Raw genomic sequence first — 22,082 nt, forward strand, 5'->3', positions numbered from 1 at the left:
GGGAAATTTGGCCAATTGGATAGAAAACTGGCTAACCGGTCGAAGTCAGAGAGTGGTAGTAGATGGTAAATATTCAGCATGGAGTCCAGTTACAAGTGGAGTTCCGCAGGGATCAGTTCTGGGTCCTCTGCTGTTTGTAATTTTTATTAATGACTTAGATGAGGGAGTCGAAGGGTGGGTCAGTAAATTTGCAGATGATACAAAGATAGGTGGAGTTGTGGACAGTGAGGAGGGCTGTTGTCGGCTGCAGAGGGACTTAGATATGATGCAGAGCTGGGCTGAGGAGTGGCAGATGGAGTTCAACCCTGCCAAGTGTGAAGTTGTCCATTTTGGAAGAACAAATAAGAATGCGGAATACAGGGTTAATGGTAGGGTTCTTGGTCAGGTGGAGGAACAGAGGGATCTTGGGGTCTATGTACATAGATCTTTGAAGGTTGCCACTCAGGTGGATAGAGTTTGTAAGAAGGCCTATGGAGTATTATCGTTCATTAGCAGAGGGATTGAATTCAAGAGTCGTGAGGTGATGTTGCAGCTGTACAGGACTTTGGTTAGGCCACATTTGGAGTACTGTGTGCAGTTCTGGTCGCCTCACTTTAGGAAAGATGTGGAAGCTTTGGAGAGGGTGCAGAGAAGATTTACCAGGATGTTGCCTGGAATGGAGAGTAGGTCGTACGAGGATAGGTTGAGAGTTCTCGGCCTTTTCTCGTTGGAACGGCGAAGGATGAGGAGTGACTTGATAGAGGTTTATAAGATGATCAGAGGAATAGATAGAGTAGACAGTCAGAAACTTTTTCCCCGGGTACAACAGAGTGTTACAAGGGGACATAAATTTAAGGTGAAGGGTGGAAGGTATAGGGGAGATGTCAGGGGTGGGTTCTTCACCCAGAGAGTGGTGGGGGCATGGAATGCGCTGCCCGTGGGAGTGGTAGAGTCAGATTCATTGGCGACCTTTAAGCGGCATTTGGATAGGTACATGGATGGGTGCTTAATCTAGGATAGAAGTTCGGCACAACATCGTGGGCCGAAGGGCCTGTTCTGTGCTGTATTGTTCTATGTTCTATGTTCTATGTTCTATAATTCTATTAGATTTAAATAGTGATGGAAAAGGATAGACCAGATCTAAAAGTTGAAGTTCTAAATTGGAGTAAGGCCAATTTTGACGGTATTAGGCAAGAACTTTCAAAAAGCTGATTGGGGCAAATTTTCACAGCAAAGGGACGGCTGGAAAATGGGAAGCCTTCAGAAATGTGATCACGAGAGTCCAGAGAAAGTATATTCTTGTCAGGGTGAAAGGAAAGGCTGTTAGGTATAGGGAATGCTGGATGACTAAAGAAATTGAGGGTTTGGTTAAGAAAAAGAAGAAAGCATATGTAAGGTATAGACAGGATAGATCGAGTGATTCCTTAGAAGAGTATAAAGGCAGTCAGATTATACTCGAGGGAAATCAGGAGGGCAAAAAGGGGACATGAGATAGCTTTTTCAAATACAATTAAGGAGTCATGATTTGAAGATGCCGGTGTTGGACTGGGGTGTACAAAGTTAAAAATCACACAACACCAGGTTATAGTCCAACAGGTTTAATTGGAAACACACTAGCTTTCGGAGCGACGCCTTCGTGTCACTCCGAAAGCTAGTGTGCTTCCAATTAAACCTGTTGGACTATAACCTGGTGTTGTGTGATTTTTAACAATTAAGGAGAATTAAGATATGGCCAGGGTTGGAGGGTTTGAGCTATGGGGAAAGGCTGAACAGGCTGGGGCTGTTTTCCTTTCGTGCGTTGGAGGCTGAGGGGTGATCTTATAGAGATTTACAAAATCATGAGGGGCGTGGATAGGATAAATAGACAAAGTATTTTCCCTGGGGTGGGGGAGTCTGGAACCCGAGGGCATAGGTTTAGGGTGAGAGGGGAAAGATATAAAAGGGACCTAAGGGCAACGTTTTCATGTAGAGGGTGGTACATGTATGGAATGAGCTGCCAGTGGAAGCGGTGGAGGCTGGTACAATTGCAACATTTAAAAAGAATTTGGATGGGTATATAAATAGGAAGGGTTTGGAGGGATATAGGCCAGGTGCTGGCAAGTGGGTCTAGATTGGGTTGGGATATCAGGTCGGCGTGGACGGGTTGGACCAAAGCGTCTGTTTCCATGCTGTACATCTCTATGACTCTTTGACCTGCAGGATAGTCCTAGATCTTTAAAAAAATATAAGTGAAGCAATTTGCAACTATACAAAATGCTGGTGCGGCCATACTTGGAATATTGTGTACAGTCCTGGTCCCCATATTTCGGGAAGGATTTGGAAGCATTGGAAAAGGTGCAGAGGAGATTTACCAGAATGTTGCCTGGTCTGGAGGGAAGGTCTTATGAGGAAAGGCTGAGAGACTTGGGTCTGTTCTCATTGGAAAGAAGAAAGCTAAGAGGGGGTTTGATAGAGACAAACAAGATGATACAAGACATACAAGGATTAGACAGTGAAAGTCTTTTTTCCTAGGATGGTGACGTCAGCTTGTACGAGGGGGCATAACTACAAATTGAGGGGTGATAAATTTAAGATAGATGTCATATGCAGGTTCTTTATGCAGTGAGTGGTAAGGGCATGGAATGCCCCACCTGCTAATGTAGTCAACTCAGCCACATTAGGGGGATTTAAACAATCCTTAGATAAGCACATGGGTGATTTTGGGATAGTGTAGGAGGACAAGTTGAGAATAGTTCACAGGTCAGCGCAACATTGAGGGCCTGTTCTGCGCTGTATTGTTCTATGTTCTATTTGTTTAATTTCGGTGACTTGTGGTTGACTAAATTAAAAGAGAGAGAAATGGCTCTTAAAATTGCTAAAGAGGTTCTGGAATTTGAAGATGATTCTCAAATTTGCCAAAAAAAGTTTAGAGGGAAAGAAAAAGGCCATACTTCTTTAATTAGCAAATAAGTTAGATTTGGGTTTAACTAAGGACAAAAATAAAGCTGAAATTGTAAGGGAGTTACTCAAGTACTTAGGTGTGTCAGAGAAACAGACAAGTACAATAGAGATAGAAAAACATAAATTACAATTGAAGAAAATGGAGTTAGAAGATAAACAAAGAGAGAGAGGAGAGAGAAAGAGAAAGAGAGAGAGGAAAAAGAGAGAGAGAAAGTTCTTGGCTGAGCAAAGAGAGAGAGAAGAAAGGGAGAGAGAAAGAGAGAGAGAAAAAAACAAAGAGAGAAGGTTCTTAACTGAGCAAAAAGTCAGAGAATTTGAACTTGAGAAGTAGTGACAGTCAGCCAAGTCAAGTTATCAGGATGGAGATTAAAAGAGAAGGTAATGATATATATATATTATATATATATATATGTCAAACTCTGCCACATTTTGATGAGAAAGGTGTTGAAGCCTTCTTTATTTCATTGGCTGGGCAGATAGAGTGGTCTGAGGATTTATGGGTAACGCTAGTTCAGGCTAAACAGGTAGGCAGAGCTAGGGAGATATTTGACGCACTGCCAGGTGAGGTGTCAAGAGATTATGAAGAGGTTAAACAGGTTATTTTAAGTGCTTACGAATTGGTACCAGAATCAGTAAGACAGTGGTGCAGAAACACAAAGAAGGAACCAGGTCAGACTTATGTTGAGTTCAAAAGAATTAAACATAGTCATTTTGATTGATGGGTACGTGCTTTGAAAATAGATAAGGCCCTTGAGGCTTTAAGAGCGATTATTCTGCTGGAGGAGTTTAAAAACTGACTTCCAGAGATGGTAAGAATTCACATGGAGGAACAGAAAGTTCAGGATGTGAGAAGGACAGCAGAATTAGCAGATGAGGACATGTTGGTGCATAAGACAAGCGTCCGGCCAGAATTTCGTCCTGTGGGGGATGGAAGTTGGGAGAAGGGGAGATCCTACACTACAAAACCAAGAGTAGAGCGCACTGGTAAGAATTTACCACATGTTATAGAAGCCCAAGAGGGTGGACAGGAGGTGAAAGGCCTCATGTGTTTTCACTGTAATGGAGTGTGACACGGAAAATTACTGTGCTGGTGGGTACAGAAAGGCACTGGGAAAAGGTGCCTTCACTGCCAGAAAGTGGGACACCTAAAGTCACAGTGCTGGAGGTTAAAGAAAGGCACTGTGGGAAAACATGTGGTAAAAGAAGCTAAGCCACTGGCATTAGTGAAGGTAGTAAAGGAGACCCCAAGAAGAGTCATGGAGCTGCAGGAGAGTGCACAGCCTAGGCAGGGGCTGGGTATGGAGTTAGTACCTGACCTCCACAAAGAATTCACTTCTGTAGGTGAAGTTTAGTGAGAAAGAACAGGGGGACAAGTACAAGAAGTTATAATTTTGAGAGATACAGGATCTAACCAGTCACTGATAGTAAGGGGTTAGCGAATACGTACTCTTTCTGATCAGTTACCTGAGAGTGTGGTAATTTGTGGGATAGGTGGACAGAAATTTAGCGTTCCCCTATGTAAGCTCAGTTTGGAGTGCCAGCTCAAGACTGGGGAAGTTACAGAGGGAGTGATTGACAGAGTGTCAGTTCCAGGAATTCAGTTTGTTCTTGGGAATGATTTGGCAGGATCCAAGGAAGGAATCACACCCCTTGTTGTGGAGAACCCCAAGGAAGAGCAAGAAACTGGGGAGTTAAATCAGAAATATTCTGATATTTTCCCAGACTGTGTAGTAACCAGATCCCACTATCATAAGTCACAGCACAAAGTGAAAAGTGAAGAGAAAGATGAAAGGAGTTGAGGTTCAGTTAGTGGATATCCTGTTTGACATAATGGTGCAGAAAAACCTGACCAGACAGAGGGTCAGACAGAAGTGTTTAGTCCTGAAAGGCTAAGGGACTTGCAAAAGCAAGACAAAACAATAAAAGATGTATATGTGGATGTGTACTCCAAAAAGGAGGCAGAGAATATTCCTGAGGGTTATTATCTGAAAGATAGAATCCTAAGATGGAAGTGGAGACCACAGCAGGTTAGTGCAGAGGAGAAATAGGCTGAAGTGTACCAGATTGTGTTGCCAGTAGCACACAGACAGGAGGCGTTATGGGTAGCACATGGACTACCTTGTTCTCCACAACAAGGGGTGTCACTCCCACCTTGGACCCTGCCAAATCCTACGAAAGACTCAGACTAAGGTACATTTTTGTTGGCTTGGAATGCACAAGGATGTGGTTAATTTTTGATGTACGTGTCATACATGCCAAATGGTAGGTAAGCCACAGGCGGTAATAAAACCTTTGTTGCCAATTCCCACATTTGAAGAACCCTTCACACGGGTTATAATTGATTGTGTGGGTCTCCTCCCGAGAACTAAAAGTGGGAACCAATCCTTGTTAACCATAATGGATGTGTCTAGCAGATTTCCAGAGGCAATTCCATTACGGAGTATCAAGGCAAAAAGGGTAGTAGAGGAGTTAGTAGCTTTCTTCACACAGTATGGGCTACCCAGAGAGATTCAGTCAGACCAAGAGTTAAAGTTTACTGCTAGGCTGTTTAAGGAGGTTATGGATAGCTTAGGTATACAGCACTTTAAATCCATTGCGTATCATCCTGAATCCCAGGGAGCTTTAGAATCCCAGGGAGCTTGAAGACCATGTTGAGACCATGCTGTTAGGACTACTCAAATGATTGGAATAAAGATATACCATTCGTATTGTTTGCCATTGGAGATGCCCCAAATGAATCTACTCAGTTCACTCCCTTTGAGTTAATATTCTGGCATGAAGTGAGTGGCCTTTTGAAATTAATTAAAGAAAAATTGACAGGACCAAAGTTGGAGATCTCACACTTAGATTATGTATCAGAGGTGAGGGAGAGACTAAATAGAGTAAGTGAGTTAGCTAAACAGTACCTAAAAAGGGCACAGTATAGAATGAAACAGGTGGCAGATAAAAACTCTGAGACTCGGATGTTTTCCCGAGGGGATGACTTGTTAGTACTGTTACCAGTGATAGGAGATCCCTTCAAAGCCAAGTGTAGTGGTCCCGAGCAAATTGAGAAAAAGTTGAGTCAGGTGAACTATCTTGTAAAGATGTCAGATAGCAAAAAAAGTATCAGTTATGTCATGTGAACATGTTGACACTGTATTATACTAGAGAGAAAGAACTGGAGAAACAGGTGTTAGTTACTGTGCCACAGAGTGAGGAATCAAATCCAGATATTGTGGATTTTGATGTGCCTCAAAATAGATTAAAAAATGAAGAAGTCCTTCAGGAGTGGGACAGGTTAGTAAGCTATATATCTCAGGAGTATAGAACACAGTTGCAAGATTTGTTACTGCAATATAAGGACATAATTAAGATGGGGAATCAGATGGGGAAGACTAATGCTATTGTACATGAAGTAGACATAGAGAATACTACTCCAAAGAAAACCTATCGGCTTAATCCTCTCAAAGCCAGACAGGTTGAGGTGAAGGTGGAGGCCATGCTCGATGAGGACATCATCGAACCAAGCCAGAGCGAGTGGAGTTTGTCGGATTGTCTTAGTTCCCAAACTGGACAGTACTCAATGATTCTGCGTAGATTATTGGAAGGTCAACACTGTTACAAAATCAGACTCATATCCAATTCCTAGATTGGAGCACTGTATCAAGAAAGTTGGAAAAGCCAGTTACATCACCAAGTGGGACTTGAAGTGTGGTTACTGGCAGATACCTTTATCAGAGACAGTGAAAAATGTCTGCATTTGTAACTCCAACTGGGCGATATCAATTTAAAGTGATGCCCTTTGGAATGAAGAACACACCCGCCACATTCCATGAACAGAGTTGTGGCTGGGTTAACAAACTGTGCAGTTTATTTGGATGATGTAGTGATCTTTACTAAGTCCTGGAAAGATCCATGGTACAGTTGGCAGAGCTCTTTGAATGACTACGAGAAGCAAAACTGGTGACAAACTTAAATAAAACTGAATTCGCGAAAGTAGACATGACGTTCTTTGAACATAACATCGATCATGGAAGGTTGACCCCATGGAATGCAAAGACGAAGGCTATCGAGGAATCTCTAAGACCAACCTCAAAGAAAGAGGTACTTCAATTCTTAGGATTCAACAGATTCTATCGGAAGTTTGTTCCAAACTTCAGCAGTGTAGTGGCACCGTTAACCAATTTGCCAAAGAAGAACAGAAAGTTTCGGTGGACAGAACAATACCAGGAGGCATTCAAGCATTTGTAAGCAATATTAACCACCAAATCAGTTTTAGCTACACCAAACATTTCAAAACCTTTTAAAGTTGCCATTGATGCTAGTGACATTGGAGTTGGGGCTGTACTCCTACAAGAAAATGAGGATGGGATTGAGCTGCCAGTCGGTTACTTTTCAAAGAAGGTCAACATCCACCAGAGGGAATACTCAACAATCCAAGAAGAACTATTGAGTTTGGTACTGGTCTTATAACATTTTAATGTGTATGTCATGAACAACGTATCGGAGATGGTTATGGTTACGAACCACAATCTGCTTACATTCTCAGAATACTTTAAAGATAAGAATATAAGACTATATCATTGGAGTCTTATGATACAGACTTTTAATTTAAAAATCGTACGTGTTGCGGATTGTGAGAATGTAATTGCAGATGTGTTATTGCGGATTTAACTGATAATTACAAATATAACATCTGAATCTAAATATAACATTAAATAAATATAAAATTTTATATATATATAGTCATATGGGAAGAAGTAAAGATGAACTTAGATTAAAGTTATTTGTGTGTTAGGGTAATGTGTTTAAAGAATAGAAAAAGGACTGAAGTCATCTTTTCGTTTTGATGGTTCATCTTTTCTTAAGGGGGAAGGTATTATGAAGATGTAGGTGTACTGTACTTTTAAGAAAGTTAAAAGCTATCAGAGCTATCTGACAGCACCAAGTGTTCTGAACAAGATATAATGTGACACGTGATCCAGCAGCTAGGGTAGCTGGTTGCCTGGAGACAGAAAGAAATGTGAATTAGGCCAATAAGTTTAAATTATACCCCTCCCGCCCAAAAAAACAAACTCCAATCAAGTTTGAATTTAGAATATTGATAATATTAGAAGTCAATGACACAATCCAATGCTTTGGGGGTATAAGACCAGGAAAAATTGAACAGTTGAGAGGTAGTATTGTAGAAGGGAAAGTAAAAGATAGGTTAGAGGAAGGAGTTGTAAACAGTTGTTATTTAATTATTTTCTGTTATACTTTAAGAAATAATGTTGTTAATTTGTACTTTAAATAGTTCTGGCCTCTCAAAGTTTCACAGATTACTGCATGGGATAAATCTTTTCAATATTGCTAGTTTAAATTAAGCAGGAGGGTTTACCCCATTTCGTAAAAGTATATAGCTGAAAATGTGTTGCTGAAAAAGCGCAGCAGGTCAGGCAGCATCCAAGGAGCAGGAGAATCGACGTTTCAGGCATGAGGCCTTCTTCAGGAATGAGGAAAGTGTGCCCAGCAGGCTAAGATAAAAGGTAGGGAGGAGGGACTTCGGGGAGGGGCGTTGGAAATGCGATAGGTGGAAGGAGGTAAAGGTGAGGGTGATAGACTGGAGTGGGGATGGGGGCGAAGAGGTCAGGAAAAAGATTGCAGGTTAGGAAGGTGGTGCTGAGTTCGAGGGTTGGGACTGAGACAAGGTGGGGGGAGGGGAAATGAGGAAAGTGGAGAAATCTGAGTTCATCCCTTGTGGTTGGAGGGTTCCTAGGCGGAAGATGAGGCACTCTTCCTCCGGCCATCGTGTTGCTATGGTCTGGCGATGGAGGAGTCCAAGGACCTGCATGTCCTTGGTGGAGTGGGAGGGGGAGTTGAAGTGTTGAGACACGGGGTGGTTGGGTTGGTTGGTGCAGGTGTCCCAGAGGTGTTCTCTGAAACGTTCCTCAAGTAGGCGGCCTGTGGAGAAATCTGAGTTCATCCCTTGTGGTGGAGAAATCTGAGTTCCTGAAGGAGGGCTCATGCCCAAAATGTCAATTCTCCTGCTCCTTGGATGCTGCCTGACCTGCTGTGCTTTTCCAGCAACACATTTTCAGCTCTGATCTCCAGCCTCTGCAGTCCTCACTTTCTCTTGTAAAAGTATATACCCTAGCTTTGGAAACCTGAGCTCATCACGTGAATCATGCAATCCCTACAGTGTGGAAGCAGGCCATTTGGCCGATCAGGTCCACACTGACCCTCTGAAGAGCATCCTACCCAGACCCATCTATCCTATCCCTTTAACTTTGCATTCCTCATGGCTAATCCACCTAACCAACACATTCCTGGACACTGTGCACAGTTTATCATGGCCAATCCACCTAACCTGTGCATCTTTGGACTGTGGGAAGAAACTGGACCACCTGAAGCAAGCTCACACAAACAGAGGGAAAATGTGCAAACTCCATGCAGACTGTTGCCCAAGGGTGGAATCAAACCCAGGTCCCTGGCGCTGTGAGGGAGCAGAGCTGACCACTGAGCCACCATGACATGCCATATCTGCCAATACCTGCCACTTATTACTTTCTCAGAGAAGTGAATGGACAATGTTTGGTTTTCCTGACTCCTGAGGCAATGTCAGAGGAGTATGGGTGACAAGGTAGACTGGCCAGAGGGTCTATCTCCTTTTGCTGGAACATAGGCCCTGTTCTCCACATCATTCTTATGCCACCTCACTCTCAACCTTACTCCTCATGTATCTCTCAATTCTGCCTCATACCTGCAGCACTCACTCTGCCATGTCCCTGTGAGCAGTGCTAGGCACATGTGAACTTGATGTCCTGCTGAGTTGGGAAGCCAGTGTACTGTGTACTTACTGCTGTAATACATACTCTTTCCATTCAATTTAACAGACAGCTCAAAGTTTGTGCCATTATTATGAACAGGCACAAATTAATCGCACTTTAAGATCCCTACACTCAATTACCAGCTTCATCTAATCACCTGACTTTATTTTAATGACCCTGAATACTCCACAATGTTAAGAAAGAACAGTTTTATTCTTCAATCATTGCTGTGGAAAAACAAAGAGTGTAACCTCTCAAAATGTGGTGCACCTTTCACAACACAATCCCAAAATGCTTATTCTTGTAGTCAAAGAGGAACAATGCATTTCGAAAGCAAAATACTGTTCTGACTGTGCCTGGTGTGTTTGAATGCAGGGGCCGCATTGGGAATCACAAATGCTGAACTTCAGGAAAGCACCAACCGTGAACAACAGGAGGAGAGAAATATGAATGATGGAGAGATCGTGGGGACGGTGGTCGGTGTTTCCATTACTGTCCTGTTATTTGGAAGCTTGGTATACCTCATCATTTCGGGAAGAATAAGGTGAAATGAAATTCTTATGGAATAGCAGAAATTTACAAATGTTCAATTTGAATTCAGGAAAAAATATTGTGCTGTCGTCATTAGATTGCTTTTAACAAAACATTCTAAAGCTTCTAAATGCTATCACGTTTGGTGTAGAATTTGCACTTCTTAGGCTAAACCAGAAGTCGCATTCGGCCAGGTTATAGTCCACCAGGTTTATTTGAAATCACAAGCTTTCAAAGCGTTGTTCTTATATCACTTCACCTGATGAAGGAGTAGCGCACCTGGTGTCATGTGACTTCTGACTTTGTCCACCCGAATCCAACACCAGCACCTCCACATCATAGACCAAACCAGGTGGGAATCAGCCAAACTAGTGAAAAACAGGTGATTGTTCTGCTATTTCTGTTGACAGAAAAGTAATATCTTCTAAAATGTATGTCCTGATGGTTGCACTGGAGGTCAATGTTAGGGGCAGGGGCTTACAGTTGTTTTAGTGCCTGAGTGTGTTGGAACTGAATGTGTATACATTATTGATGCTCACTGGCTGATGTGAAAATTCAGTGTCCATAGTTCTTCCAAGCAAACTCTTCTCCAAATCTGTTCCTCACTCATTTGTCTTGAATTCTCCCTCTGCTTTTGGATAACTTGATGATGCCTTAAAGCTCTGTGTTATGTTTGCTGCAATTCGCAACTTCCACTTCCAAAAATTAACAAATATGAAAACTTTCAAATATGATGCCCTTACTTTAATTGGAATTCTTTCCAATCTTGTTACTTTTAGGACGATCCTTGAGGATACTTGTTTTAGGAGTAGAATATGTTCTAACCAGTGTCTCTACTGATGGTAATGCTATTCAAAATGGTGGTTTGGGAGATAATTAACCTGCTCATGTTGTTGAAATGCTGTCTGGTGCAGCCTGCATAGTTTACATGGTGACATTTGTAAGCAATTTTATATATTCTTTAAACAATTAAAAAAAAACTTTTAATGAATGTTAATTTTAACTTAAGATGGATCTAAAATTTCTGAAAAGTTGGTAGATCAACTCAGCAAAGTAGCTCCCACTTTAATAGGGTTTCAATCTGGCAACTGGCCAACTGGGGTGTAGGGGAAAATGAAATTGGTCCCATAACAATTATTTCATCACCATTGTTCTGTGACTTACTTGATTGTACCCCACAGTCATAGAGCCATAGTGTCATGCAGCATGGAAACAGACCCTTCTGTTCAACTAGTCCACACTGACCACGTTCCCAAACTAAACTAGTCTCACTTTGCATTTAGCCTATATCCCTCCGAACCTTTGCAATTCATGTAATTATCCAAATATCTTTTAAATGTTGGAACTGCATCTACCACTTCCTCTGTAGTTTATTCCAGTTCATGAATGACTCTCTATGGAAAAGACCCTTGCTATTCAGCTGATCTAAGTCCCCCATGATTTTATAAACTTCAATAAGGTCATATCTCATCTTCCAACGTCCCAGTGAAATAAGTCCCAGCCTATCCAGTCTACTTTTAGAATTCAAAACCTCCATTTCTGGCAATATGATGGTAAATCTTTTCTGAACGTTCTCCAAATTAATTATATCCTTCCTATAGCAGGGTGACCAGAAATGCACACAGTACTCCCGAAGAGGCCTCACCAACATCCTGTACAACCTCATCATGAAATCCCAACCCCTGCATTCAAACGTCTGAGCAATGAAGGCAAGCGTCCTTCAAATTGCAAGGTCTAGACGTTGAACACAGATGAGGAATTGTTTGTCCAATGCAGTCTTATCTCATTGGAGGGAGGTTTTTGTAAGCTTTTGTAAAGTACAATAGTCACTGCTTCTTTACCAGAAGGCAATTGTCAGGCACCAATCTAAGTGCACCAGCGTGCATCCGAATACAGCAGTTTGCTTCTTGCTGTGACTTGGTTGGCTGATGGGCAGGCATTGAGCACAATCCAGCAGCTCAAATCTCTGCTCCCATCTATGTCCAATTGCCATGATGTCATGATTTTGCCCTCATGATTTTGAATATTGCATCTTAAAGCAATAACTAACAAAATCTGATGATTTCTTCTACAGAATCATGGTTCCAATATGCCTCATCTACTTAAATAAATATTTTAAGTTTGACAATGAAGGAACTATTGAAAACAGCTTCAGCAATTTGATGTTTGGTTCACCAACCAACCTGCCGCAAGTAAGTCTCTAAAAATCTGATCCTTTCTGTTGTGAATAGTAAAGGATATTTGAAGGATGCTCCAAGCTTTAACCAAATAAGCTGTCAAGGAGAACAGTATTTCGTTAACAAGCTGAGTCTTCACATATACTTGTTTCAAGCTAGTTCTTAAATGGTGAGTTTCCTCAGAGTATGAGGCAGGAGACTGCTCCTAGAGATCATTACAAAAGATCAGAAAAAAAGTTTAGTTGTTGGGGAAGTGAAGAAAGCTTGTAACCCTGTATTTCCCAAGGCCAATCCACCTAAACTGCATATCTTTGGACCAATCTCCCTTTCTTCCTGTAACTCTGCATGTGTTTCTATTTAATTAATCATTCAGTACCCTCTTGAGTGCCTCAGTTGGACCAACTTCCACCATGCTTCCAAACAGTGCATTCCATCCTCTAACTACTTGTTGAAAGAGAAAGATTTTTCTCATTGAGCATTTGCTTCTTTTGCAAAATACTTTCAAACTAGTTCTTGGTCCATTTACAGGTGGGAGCAGGTTCTGTCTGATCCACTCTGAAAAGAGCCCTCGTGATTTTGAAAACGTCAATTCCATCTCCTCTTCGCCTTCCTCTTTTCGATGGAAACAGTCCCAACATCTCCAATGTTTCCTCTTAACTAAAGTGTCTCAATGCTGGATCCATTCTTGTAATCCTCTGCTGCAAACTCCCCAGTGAGTTCTCATTCATCCTTCCTTTATCATAGGCAGCTACATTTCCCTGCAACATGGCCTGCACCTCTGAGCTAATTAAATTGTTGTCAGACATCTTTGTCCATCGACTGTTTAGGCAGCGGTTGGGAGGTTGGGGGGAAGAAGAGGGGAGGGAGCCATAAAGATCCTTTGTTGGTCCTATCCCACCCACTTTCACTTGCTACTGCAAAAGCTCATGAAAATTTAATGGGAACTAATTCATTGCTTTTTCATTATGAAATGTGACGTATTTTTCAAAATTAATTATCTATGTAAATTAATAATTCATGCCTGAAACTAATTTATGGACATTTTCACATTATAAATATTAATACTTAAGTGAACATGTTCATCTTGAAAGTTTCTGAAATTTTATTAAAATCATCACAGTACTTTTCTTCCAAAAAGCTAATATTTATAGCAAAACTAACAGAAAAATAAATGTTGCTTATAAAATGACATTGTTATTGCTTTTGCTTCTGATGACTTGTACCCCACAAAGGGAATTGTTCCAGTTGTGTGATGTGAAGCAAATGGTGGTGATGACAATTCTGGTCTTTTCTCTATTGTGGCCTTAGCCATGATAGTATACATCAGAGATAAACATTGTGGATCAGGCCAAGGACCCTTGCAGATTACCAGTGTCCCACAAGCTACATGCTGAAAACAACAAATCTAATACTATTAACGTTATCAATTCCCAACTTCTGAATTTCAGTGAAGTCATTGTTTGCCTGAGACAAGAACATCACACCCTGACAAAATTTTGCTCATTAAATAGGTGGTAATGCAAGGTTGGTGAGAAGATGGTGTCACACTGCAGTCACCCTCAGCCCTCACACTTCCTGTTCTCGTTTAGGATTAAGTTAGGTGACTGCCTGACTAAATGTATCTCAGCAACACTGGTATTGGACAGTGGGTTTGCATGATATTCATGATTGATGTAGATGAGAATTTGAGAGAGATGATAAGTAAGGTTGTGGATTAGATAAAGATTAGCTGGGGATAGGGGTGGCAGTGAGCAGCAAGATATCAGGTTACAGGAGGATATAACTGCATTGTCAGATGAACAGATCATTGGCAGATGGGAATGAAATATGATAAACCTGATAAATAAGAGCTAATGTATTTTGGAAGAAGGAACAAGACAGGACAGCACTCGATGAATAACAAGGCACTAGAAAGCTCAGCAGAACAGAGGGATTTTGAGGTGCTTGTTCAAACCTCCCTCAAGATGGTAAGACAGGTTAATAAGGTAGTTAAGGAAGCATATGGGGCACTTCCCTTTATCAGTCATGGCACAGATCATAAGCACAGGGAGATTATGTTGGAGTTGAACAGAACTGGTTGGGCCACAGCTGGAGTACTGCGTGCAGTTCTGGTAACCGCACTATAGGAAGAATGTGACTTCTTTGGATGGGGGTGAAAAGGAAATGTTGACCAAGATATTATCTGGGATGGTGGATTTCAGTTTTGATGAGAAGCTGGAAAAACTCAGGTTGTCTTCTTTAGAGCAGAGGAAGTTGAGGGGAGATCGGATTGAGGTGTATAAGATTATGAAGATGAATAGAAAACAGCTGTTCCGTATTGCTATTGAACAGTCACCTTCAGGAAACCTATTGAGAAATTTAAAAAATTATCAGAGTTTTGACAGAGCAGGTTGAAAGAAACTATTTGTTCTGCCAAATTGATATTCCCACAAGTGGACCCTGTGGAGATTGGAGAGGTGCTAAACGAGTATTTCTCATTGGTTTTCACTCAGGAAAAGAAGAATATTGGAGAGGAGAAGAATGATATATGAGATATTAGACTAGAAAGGATCAAGGTTAGTAAGGAAGATGTGTTATCAATTCTAGAAGGAGTGAACAGTTGGGACAGATGGGATTTATCTCAAGATTCTCTGGGAAGCTAGAGAGGAGATGGCGGAGACTTTGGCTTTGATCTTTGAGTCATCATTGTCTACAGGTTTAGTACCAGAGGACTGAAGGATTGCAAATGTTGTGCCCTTGTTCAAGAAGGGCAGTAGAGATAACCCAGGTCATTATAGACCTGTTGTAGGAAAAGTTTTGAAAGGATTATAAGAGATAAGATTTAAAATAATCTAGCAAGCAACAATTTGACGTCAGATAGTCAACAAAGTTTTGTCAAAGACAAGTCGTATTTCACAAACCTCACTGAGTTTTTTGAGAAGGTGACCAAGCATGTAGATGAGGGTAGGGCAGTTGACATGGTATACATGAACGTCAGTAAAGCCTTCGATAAGGCTGTTGGAGAAAATGCAGAGGCATGGGATTGAGGGTGATTTAGCAGTTTGGATTAGAAACTGGCTTTCTGAAAGAAGGCAGTGAGTGGTGGTTGATGGAAAATATTCAGCCTGGAGTCTGGTTCTCATTGGAAAGAAGGAGGCTAAGAGGGGATTTGATAGAGACATACAAGATGATCAGAGGATTAGATAGGGTAGACAGTGGAAGTCTTTTTCCTAGGATGATGACGTCAGCGTGTATGAGGGGCATAACTACAAATTGAGGGGTGATAGATTTAAGACAGATGTCAGAGGCAGGTTCTTTGCTCAGAGAGTGGTAAGGGCGTGGAATGCTCTGCCTGCCAATGTAGCTAACTCAGCCACATTAGGGAGATTTAAACAGTCCTTGGATAAATACATGGATGATGATGGAATAGTGTAGGGGAATGAGTTTAGCTTAGTTCACAGGTTGGCGCAACATTGAGGGCTGAAGGGCCTTTTCTGTGCTGTATTTTCTATGTTCTAACCAAAGCAACCAAAGAAGATATACTTAAAACAATTTGCATCAGAGCTAAAGGAGAAAAGAGAATCTTTTCCAAACAGAGCATTATCAAGTTCTGGAATGCACTACAAGAATGGAGGCATTGGATTCTGTTTCAGGCTCACCAGACAGCCCCTGTCCCTGATTTGATTTATTTATTATCACATGTACTGAAATACAGTGAAAAGCTTTGTTTACCAACAGTACAGGCAGATCATAGTAAGCAAGGACATACAGGTCATAGGTTGAACAAAAACTTAGAGGCATACAGTTTACATCACACAGTGTGTGCACTAGGCAAGATCAACATTAGCAAGATCAGCATTATTTCAAGTGAGAGAGTCAATTCATCAATCTAATAACAGCTGGGAAGAGATTATTCCTGAACCTGGTGTTTAAGCTTCTGTATCTTCTCCCTGATGGAAGAGCTTGTAGGAGATCATTACTGGGGTGCAATGGGTCTTAAATGATGTTGGTAGCCTTTCCGCAGTGGTGAGCCGTGTAAATGGAGTCCCCCTTTTTTTGTTGTTATGTCACCATTGTGTTACCAGATGATAGGGGGCTGCTCTCTCATTATAGAAAAGCAACTGATTGTGATTTAACCTGACAGCCACCAGACCTCAGGCAAGGGAAGAGGTTGACAAGAAGAGTCCTTCATGGAAACCTCAAACTGGTGATGGGAATTGAACCTACGCTGTTGGCATCACACTGCTCCGTAAACCAACAATCCAGTCAGCTGAGTGGAGTTCACGGATGGGAGGTTGGCTTCTGTGATGGTCTGGGCTGTGCACACAACCTTCTGTAATTTCTTATGGTCCTGGGAAGAGCACTTGCCGAACCAGGCCATTATGCAACCAGACTGAATGCTTCAGTGGTCTATCTATAGAAGTTAGTGAGGGTCTTTATGGACATGCCAAATTTTCTGAGTCACCTGAGGAAGAAGGGCACATTGTTATGCCTTCTTGTGTTGTTGGCTATCATCAAGCTAAGGAACTTGTGGCTCTCCACCCTCTCAACCTCAGTTCCATTGATGTAGATGGGACGGTGTTCTCCTCGTTTTTTTCTGAAGTCAATGATCAATTCTTTAGTTTTGTCGACGGTGAGAGAGAGTTTATTCTCATTGCACCATGACATCAGGCCCTCTATCTCCTTTTTGTATTCTGACTCATCATTGTTAGATATCTGTCCTACTGTAGTGGTGTTGTCAGCAAACATGTAGGTGTCTGCACAGTGTCTTCATTGAGGGCCTTGTAGAATGGTTGCTTCCAATATGTGTGCTTCATGGTAGAGACCAAATGACTACAGCAGATCAAGAAGGATATTTGTCAGTAATTGCATTTCAACCCAACCAGATTGTATAGGAGAACTTTAATAGGACAACTAGATGTGTAATTGAAGATAACACATTTGCATGATTTAGAATGTGGGAATAAATTGAACAGCTGTTTAAAAGAGCTAGCACAGGTGCAATGATTGAATGGCCTCTTCTTGTGCTGTAAGATTGTATGAACATAGAAATTAGGAACTGAAGTACATCACTCAGTCCTTCAAACCTGCTCCACCATTCATGGCATTCAGAATTCCTCATTCTCATCTATCCCCTATAACCTTAGCTTCTTGTTGGGAAGGGAATCCATCCATCTCCATCTTAAGGATATTCATTGAGGCAGAGTCCCAAGAAAGAAAGGAATTCCCTTCATCTCTATCCTAAGTGATTCTGAATTTGCAGCTATGTGAGCATGTTCCTTGGAGGGAACATAACCTCCCAGCTTCTACCCTTCAGAATTGTGTAGGTTTCACTGAGATCACCTTCCAGAGCTTATTGCCTAATTTATTTGGCTTCTTACCTTGGATACCCCTCTCAACCCAGGGACTAATCTGTGAATATTCACCTTACTGCCTCCAATGCAAATATATTGTTCCTTAGTTAGGGAGACCAAATCTGTGCACAGTACATCACATGCGGTCTCACCAAAGACCTGCTATGCTTTTTCAGCAACACATTTTCAGACCTGTACAATTACGGTGTACTTCCTTATAGTTGTAGTACAATCACCTGCAATCAATGTGAGAAACAAAATGTAACAGCACAGATTGCAGTCCCTCCTGTTCTGTGTGGCAGAGGCTCTAGTACAGCTGAAGATCAGGAGATTAGTGTGGTCTGGCCTGTGATTCAGTTGCATTATAGGATAACTCAACTCGTGTTAGTTTTTCTTTGGCAAATGTAGAATAGCATGTGTGTAATATTATCAGAGGCTTTGAAACCAACTGAACTAAGGCAAGTAGAAGATAAATCCAGGACTCAAGATAAATATTTTACAGCACTGCAATTGAAACGGGCATGTCAACATTTATTCAGTAGCCCAATAATAATAGTCAACATCTACATGGGTAGCCTGATTCAGATTAACTTCTTTTTGTTTTTATAGGATTTTAATGGTGCCTGTTCTGGAGGACAAGCAATAGATGTTGTCACAAGTCAGTCTGGAACTGATTTCACTAACCCAGCCTTTGAGCAAGATTTTGATGAACAAGATTGTTAAAACTTATCGGTACATATGTCTGTTTGTAATATTTGAAAATCCAAGGAAATTTGCAAGTAGTCATTTTTCATCTTCACCAATCAATCATATGAGGGAAATGTATATGTTAACCACAAACATTGAAAATTTTATTAACTTCATTTTCAATCTTTGCTCAGTTAAAGTTTTCTTGGCAATGTGCGTGGTTAGGGCATTCAATGATATCTAAAAGTATGTATTTTTCCAAAATATTTTTAAAAAGCCTTAACATTTTGCTTTTCAATCCACTGACATCAGTTCAGTTAAGCATTACACCTGTTAGAAACTCTATCTTGCCATTGCCAAGAAAATCTCATGAACATACAATATGCTGTCTTCCTTCTGTCTGATGCTAAATATTGGCTTCCAGTCTTACTAATTCACTTAATTAAATTTTAGACTGAACTAAGAAAAATAATTAACAAAAGAAAACATCAACAGATTGATAGCAACAACTGTAAAAAAAAACGGAATGACATGCTAATTTGGAAAGGCAAAAGGAAGAGCAGCAAAGGACATTTTTTGATGGATAACTAAACTGACAGAAACTGGGTTAACTTTTCATTTATCTTGCAATCACTATAATGAATCCTTCTAGTCTTGCAGCTGGATTATGAGTGTTAGATGTCAGTTAACTGACTTTAATTCTTCTGATGGTCAGGCTCAGTCCATATTCAGCTTCTGTTATGATTAAATTGTCAGACTAACAGAGACAAATGTCTTTTTTCCAATGAGGCTTTTCCTTTGGAACATGGACAGACATTTTAGCATTGCTTTAATTATGTTTGATTATTTGATGTAAATTTTATCAAATGTAGATGGCTACCTACACTGAGAAGTGCAAATAAGTATCTGTTTATGATGCCCTGTCTTCAGGAATAGACCAGTGATTACAGAGACAGATATATACATGGATAATAATTTTATGACTTCCATTTTAATGTCAGTCCCTTTTGTCTTCATGTGTATTAAATGCATTTTATGTTGAACTAATGTTTTTAAGCAATGGGTTAAAATAAAATTATGATTTGATGCTTCCTGAGAAATGTGTTATTTTACATTTTTTACTTCCCTGAGTAGTTTTGTAATTCATGATCCTATTTTTAGACACTGATGGAAAATTGTAAAAGTTATAAACCCACTATATAAGCTGTTGTCTTTGTCCAGTTTAAAATGTTAATGTAATCGGTCACTATCTTTAGTAAAAAAAACATAAGCTCCTTATTCCATCAGATGAAGCCATTAATGTCCTTCTGATTTTTCTCTTGTCATCATTTGTAAGGGCTGGGCCAATACTGAGACAAACACTGTAATGATTTGCCATTGCCTTCTGCAGGATGGAGGTGACCAGGAAACTCACCCACTCTACTATCCACCATCAGGAATATTGGAAGGATTTATAAACTGACAATCAACCTCCTTGCCCAAAATACAAACCCAGCCTCCAGAGCAAGCATATGCTCAAACCCAATCCTGTGACCCACTACACCACAAGACATGACATAAAGGAAATAGGATAAGCCATAAAATTCTTCAGCTTATAATTGCTGTTTTAAACATTTGTTCAGCTAAAGTGGTGTTTAGAGTATTGAGTGTGTCCAATTTTTTTCAATTTTAACCACTTACTTTAAAGCAAAATGGTCCACAAATATTTGGATTAAAGTACTCCTGTTTTGAAATACTCTCTCTATCACCAGGGAAAGTAGCGCAAAACCATATCAAAACCCACAGACAGCATCCTTGGATTTTGGCACCATGAATTATCGAAAGAAAATGACATAACTATGAAGGATGATGTGATTAGTTGTTTTATGCTCTGTAACTCTCCAATGGAAAATATTTTATTTATACGAAGATATTTTTGAGCCATGACTCTTTCTCAGATTTTAACACAATATCTGAAGGAATAAATGACATGGTATTTGTAGATAGAATTACAGGCTCAAGGTAAGCAAGCCAACTATTGTTCTGTATTTCTGCTTAGATATTAGGGGAAGTGTCCTGTGTTATCTGCTCCTCAGTTTCCATCCTAGCCCAAGAGCTACATGGTTTAACTCCTCTGATAACTATCTCTCCCTTGCTTACCATGAATCTATCTATTTTTGCCTTAAAAACATTTGAAGATTCTACTTCACCAACTTCTGTGATAGTTCCAAAGATTTGCGATCCTCCTAGAAAAAGGAACCTACCTCTTCATCTCGGTCTTAAATGGACGATCTCCAATAGTTAAAACATGACCCCGGTTCAAGATTCTATCACATGAGGAAATATCCTTTCCATATCTTGCCTGTCTGACCCCTTGATCTATGTTTCAATCAAATGTCCTCTTCAAGTAAGAGAACAGATATAAGACTAGCTTGTCCAACCTTAACCTTGTAAGACAACCTACAAATTGCAGGTATTAGTCTGGTAACCCTTCTCTGAATTGCCTCCAATATGTTTAGATATCATTTTACATAAGGAGACCAATATTGTGTGCAGTATTCTAGATGAAGTATCACCAGTGCCTTTTTTTACAGAACCGCCTGTACTTTTTATTCAACTCCTTTAATAAGCCAAAACATTCTATTAGTTTTTCTAATTGCTTGCTGTATTTGCATAAATATCTTTTGTGATTCATGCACAAACCCCCAGCTCTGTCAAAACCTTAGAGCTCTGTAATTCCTCACCATTTAGATAGTAAGATTCTAACATTATTTTGTTTTTCTTATTTTCACTGTCAAAAAAAACATGTGAAACAAAAAAGACTTGAATCACTGTTGAAAACAGCCCAGCATAGCAGTGCCATTACTGGATAGTCACATGGAGAAGCCTTTGGGAGATTTCAAGACTAAGGGGCATATTTGTAGGGAGAGCGGAGAAAGACTTAAAAAGGACATGAGTGGCAATTTTTTTACACAGAGTGTGGTTTACGTATACAATTAACTTCCAGAGGAAGGGTGGATGTGGATAAAGTTACAACATTGAAAATACATTGAGGTAAGTACATGAATAAGAAATATTTAGAGGGATACGGGCCAAGAACAGGCAGGTGGGATTAGTTTAGTTCGGTTTAGGACTAGTTGGACCAGAGAGTCTGTTTCCATGCTGTATGACTCTATAACTAACATTTACAAAAGGTTGGGAACAGTAGGCACGTGACTGCCAAATTCCCTAGTATGAATTGGAAGGCCATAGGTGTCCTATCCAATTCAGTTTTTTTAAGTAAAGGGTAGAATTATGCTTTTCATACTTACTTACTGTAGAGGCAGATAAACAAGGAGTAAAAGTAAAATAGTCACTGAAATCTGCATAGCTTAACACTTCAATCCTGTCCAAAGAGGACCTGAAAGTTCCTGCTAAGCTATAGGGAATGCTGGAGGCTTAGCTTTATGTTAAAGTGAACTTTATAATTCACTCTCTCAAGCTTATCCCTTACAACCACAGAATCAATTGATCAGTAGGAACTATGAAAGGGCAAGGATTGTGATTTCTCCCAGGCCGTGCTGTTTGATTGAATAGTGCAGCTGGTTGAAACATCAACATCCATCAAAGTATTCCTCGGAGAAAAAGAAATGTCATGACATTTGACACATTGCTAAAAGACAGAA

The 22,082-nt window shown here is 40.5% G+C and overlaps 1 protein-coding gene across 1 annotated transcript in view; it reads left to right on the forward strand.

Moving 5' to 3' along the window:
* amn (amnion associated transmembrane protein) overlaps positions 1 to 19,519 on the forward strand; it is a 54,591-nt gene extending 35,072 nt beyond the window's left edge. Inside the window, exons 10-12 of the mRNA XM_072568551.1 lie at positions 10,086 to 10,254; positions 12,316 to 12,433; positions 18,361 to 19,519. Coding sequence (XP_072424652.1) covers positions 10,086 to 10,254; positions 12,316 to 12,433; positions 18,361 to 18,474 — 401 coding nt within the window. The 3' untranslated portion in view covers positions 18,475 to 19,519. The remainder of the gene's footprint in view (positions 1 to 10,085; positions 10,255 to 12,315; positions 12,434 to 18,360) is intronic.
* Positions 19,520 to 22,082: the final 2,563 nt, after the last annotated feature.

This window comes from Chiloscyllium punctatum, chromosome 4, assembly GCF_047496795.1.
Source record: "Chiloscyllium punctatum isolate Juve2018m chromosome 4, sChiPun1.3, whole genome shotgun sequence".
Taxonomy (NCBI): Eukaryota; Metazoa; Chordata; class Chondrichthyes; order Orectolobiformes; family Hemiscylliidae; genus Chiloscyllium; species Chiloscyllium punctatum.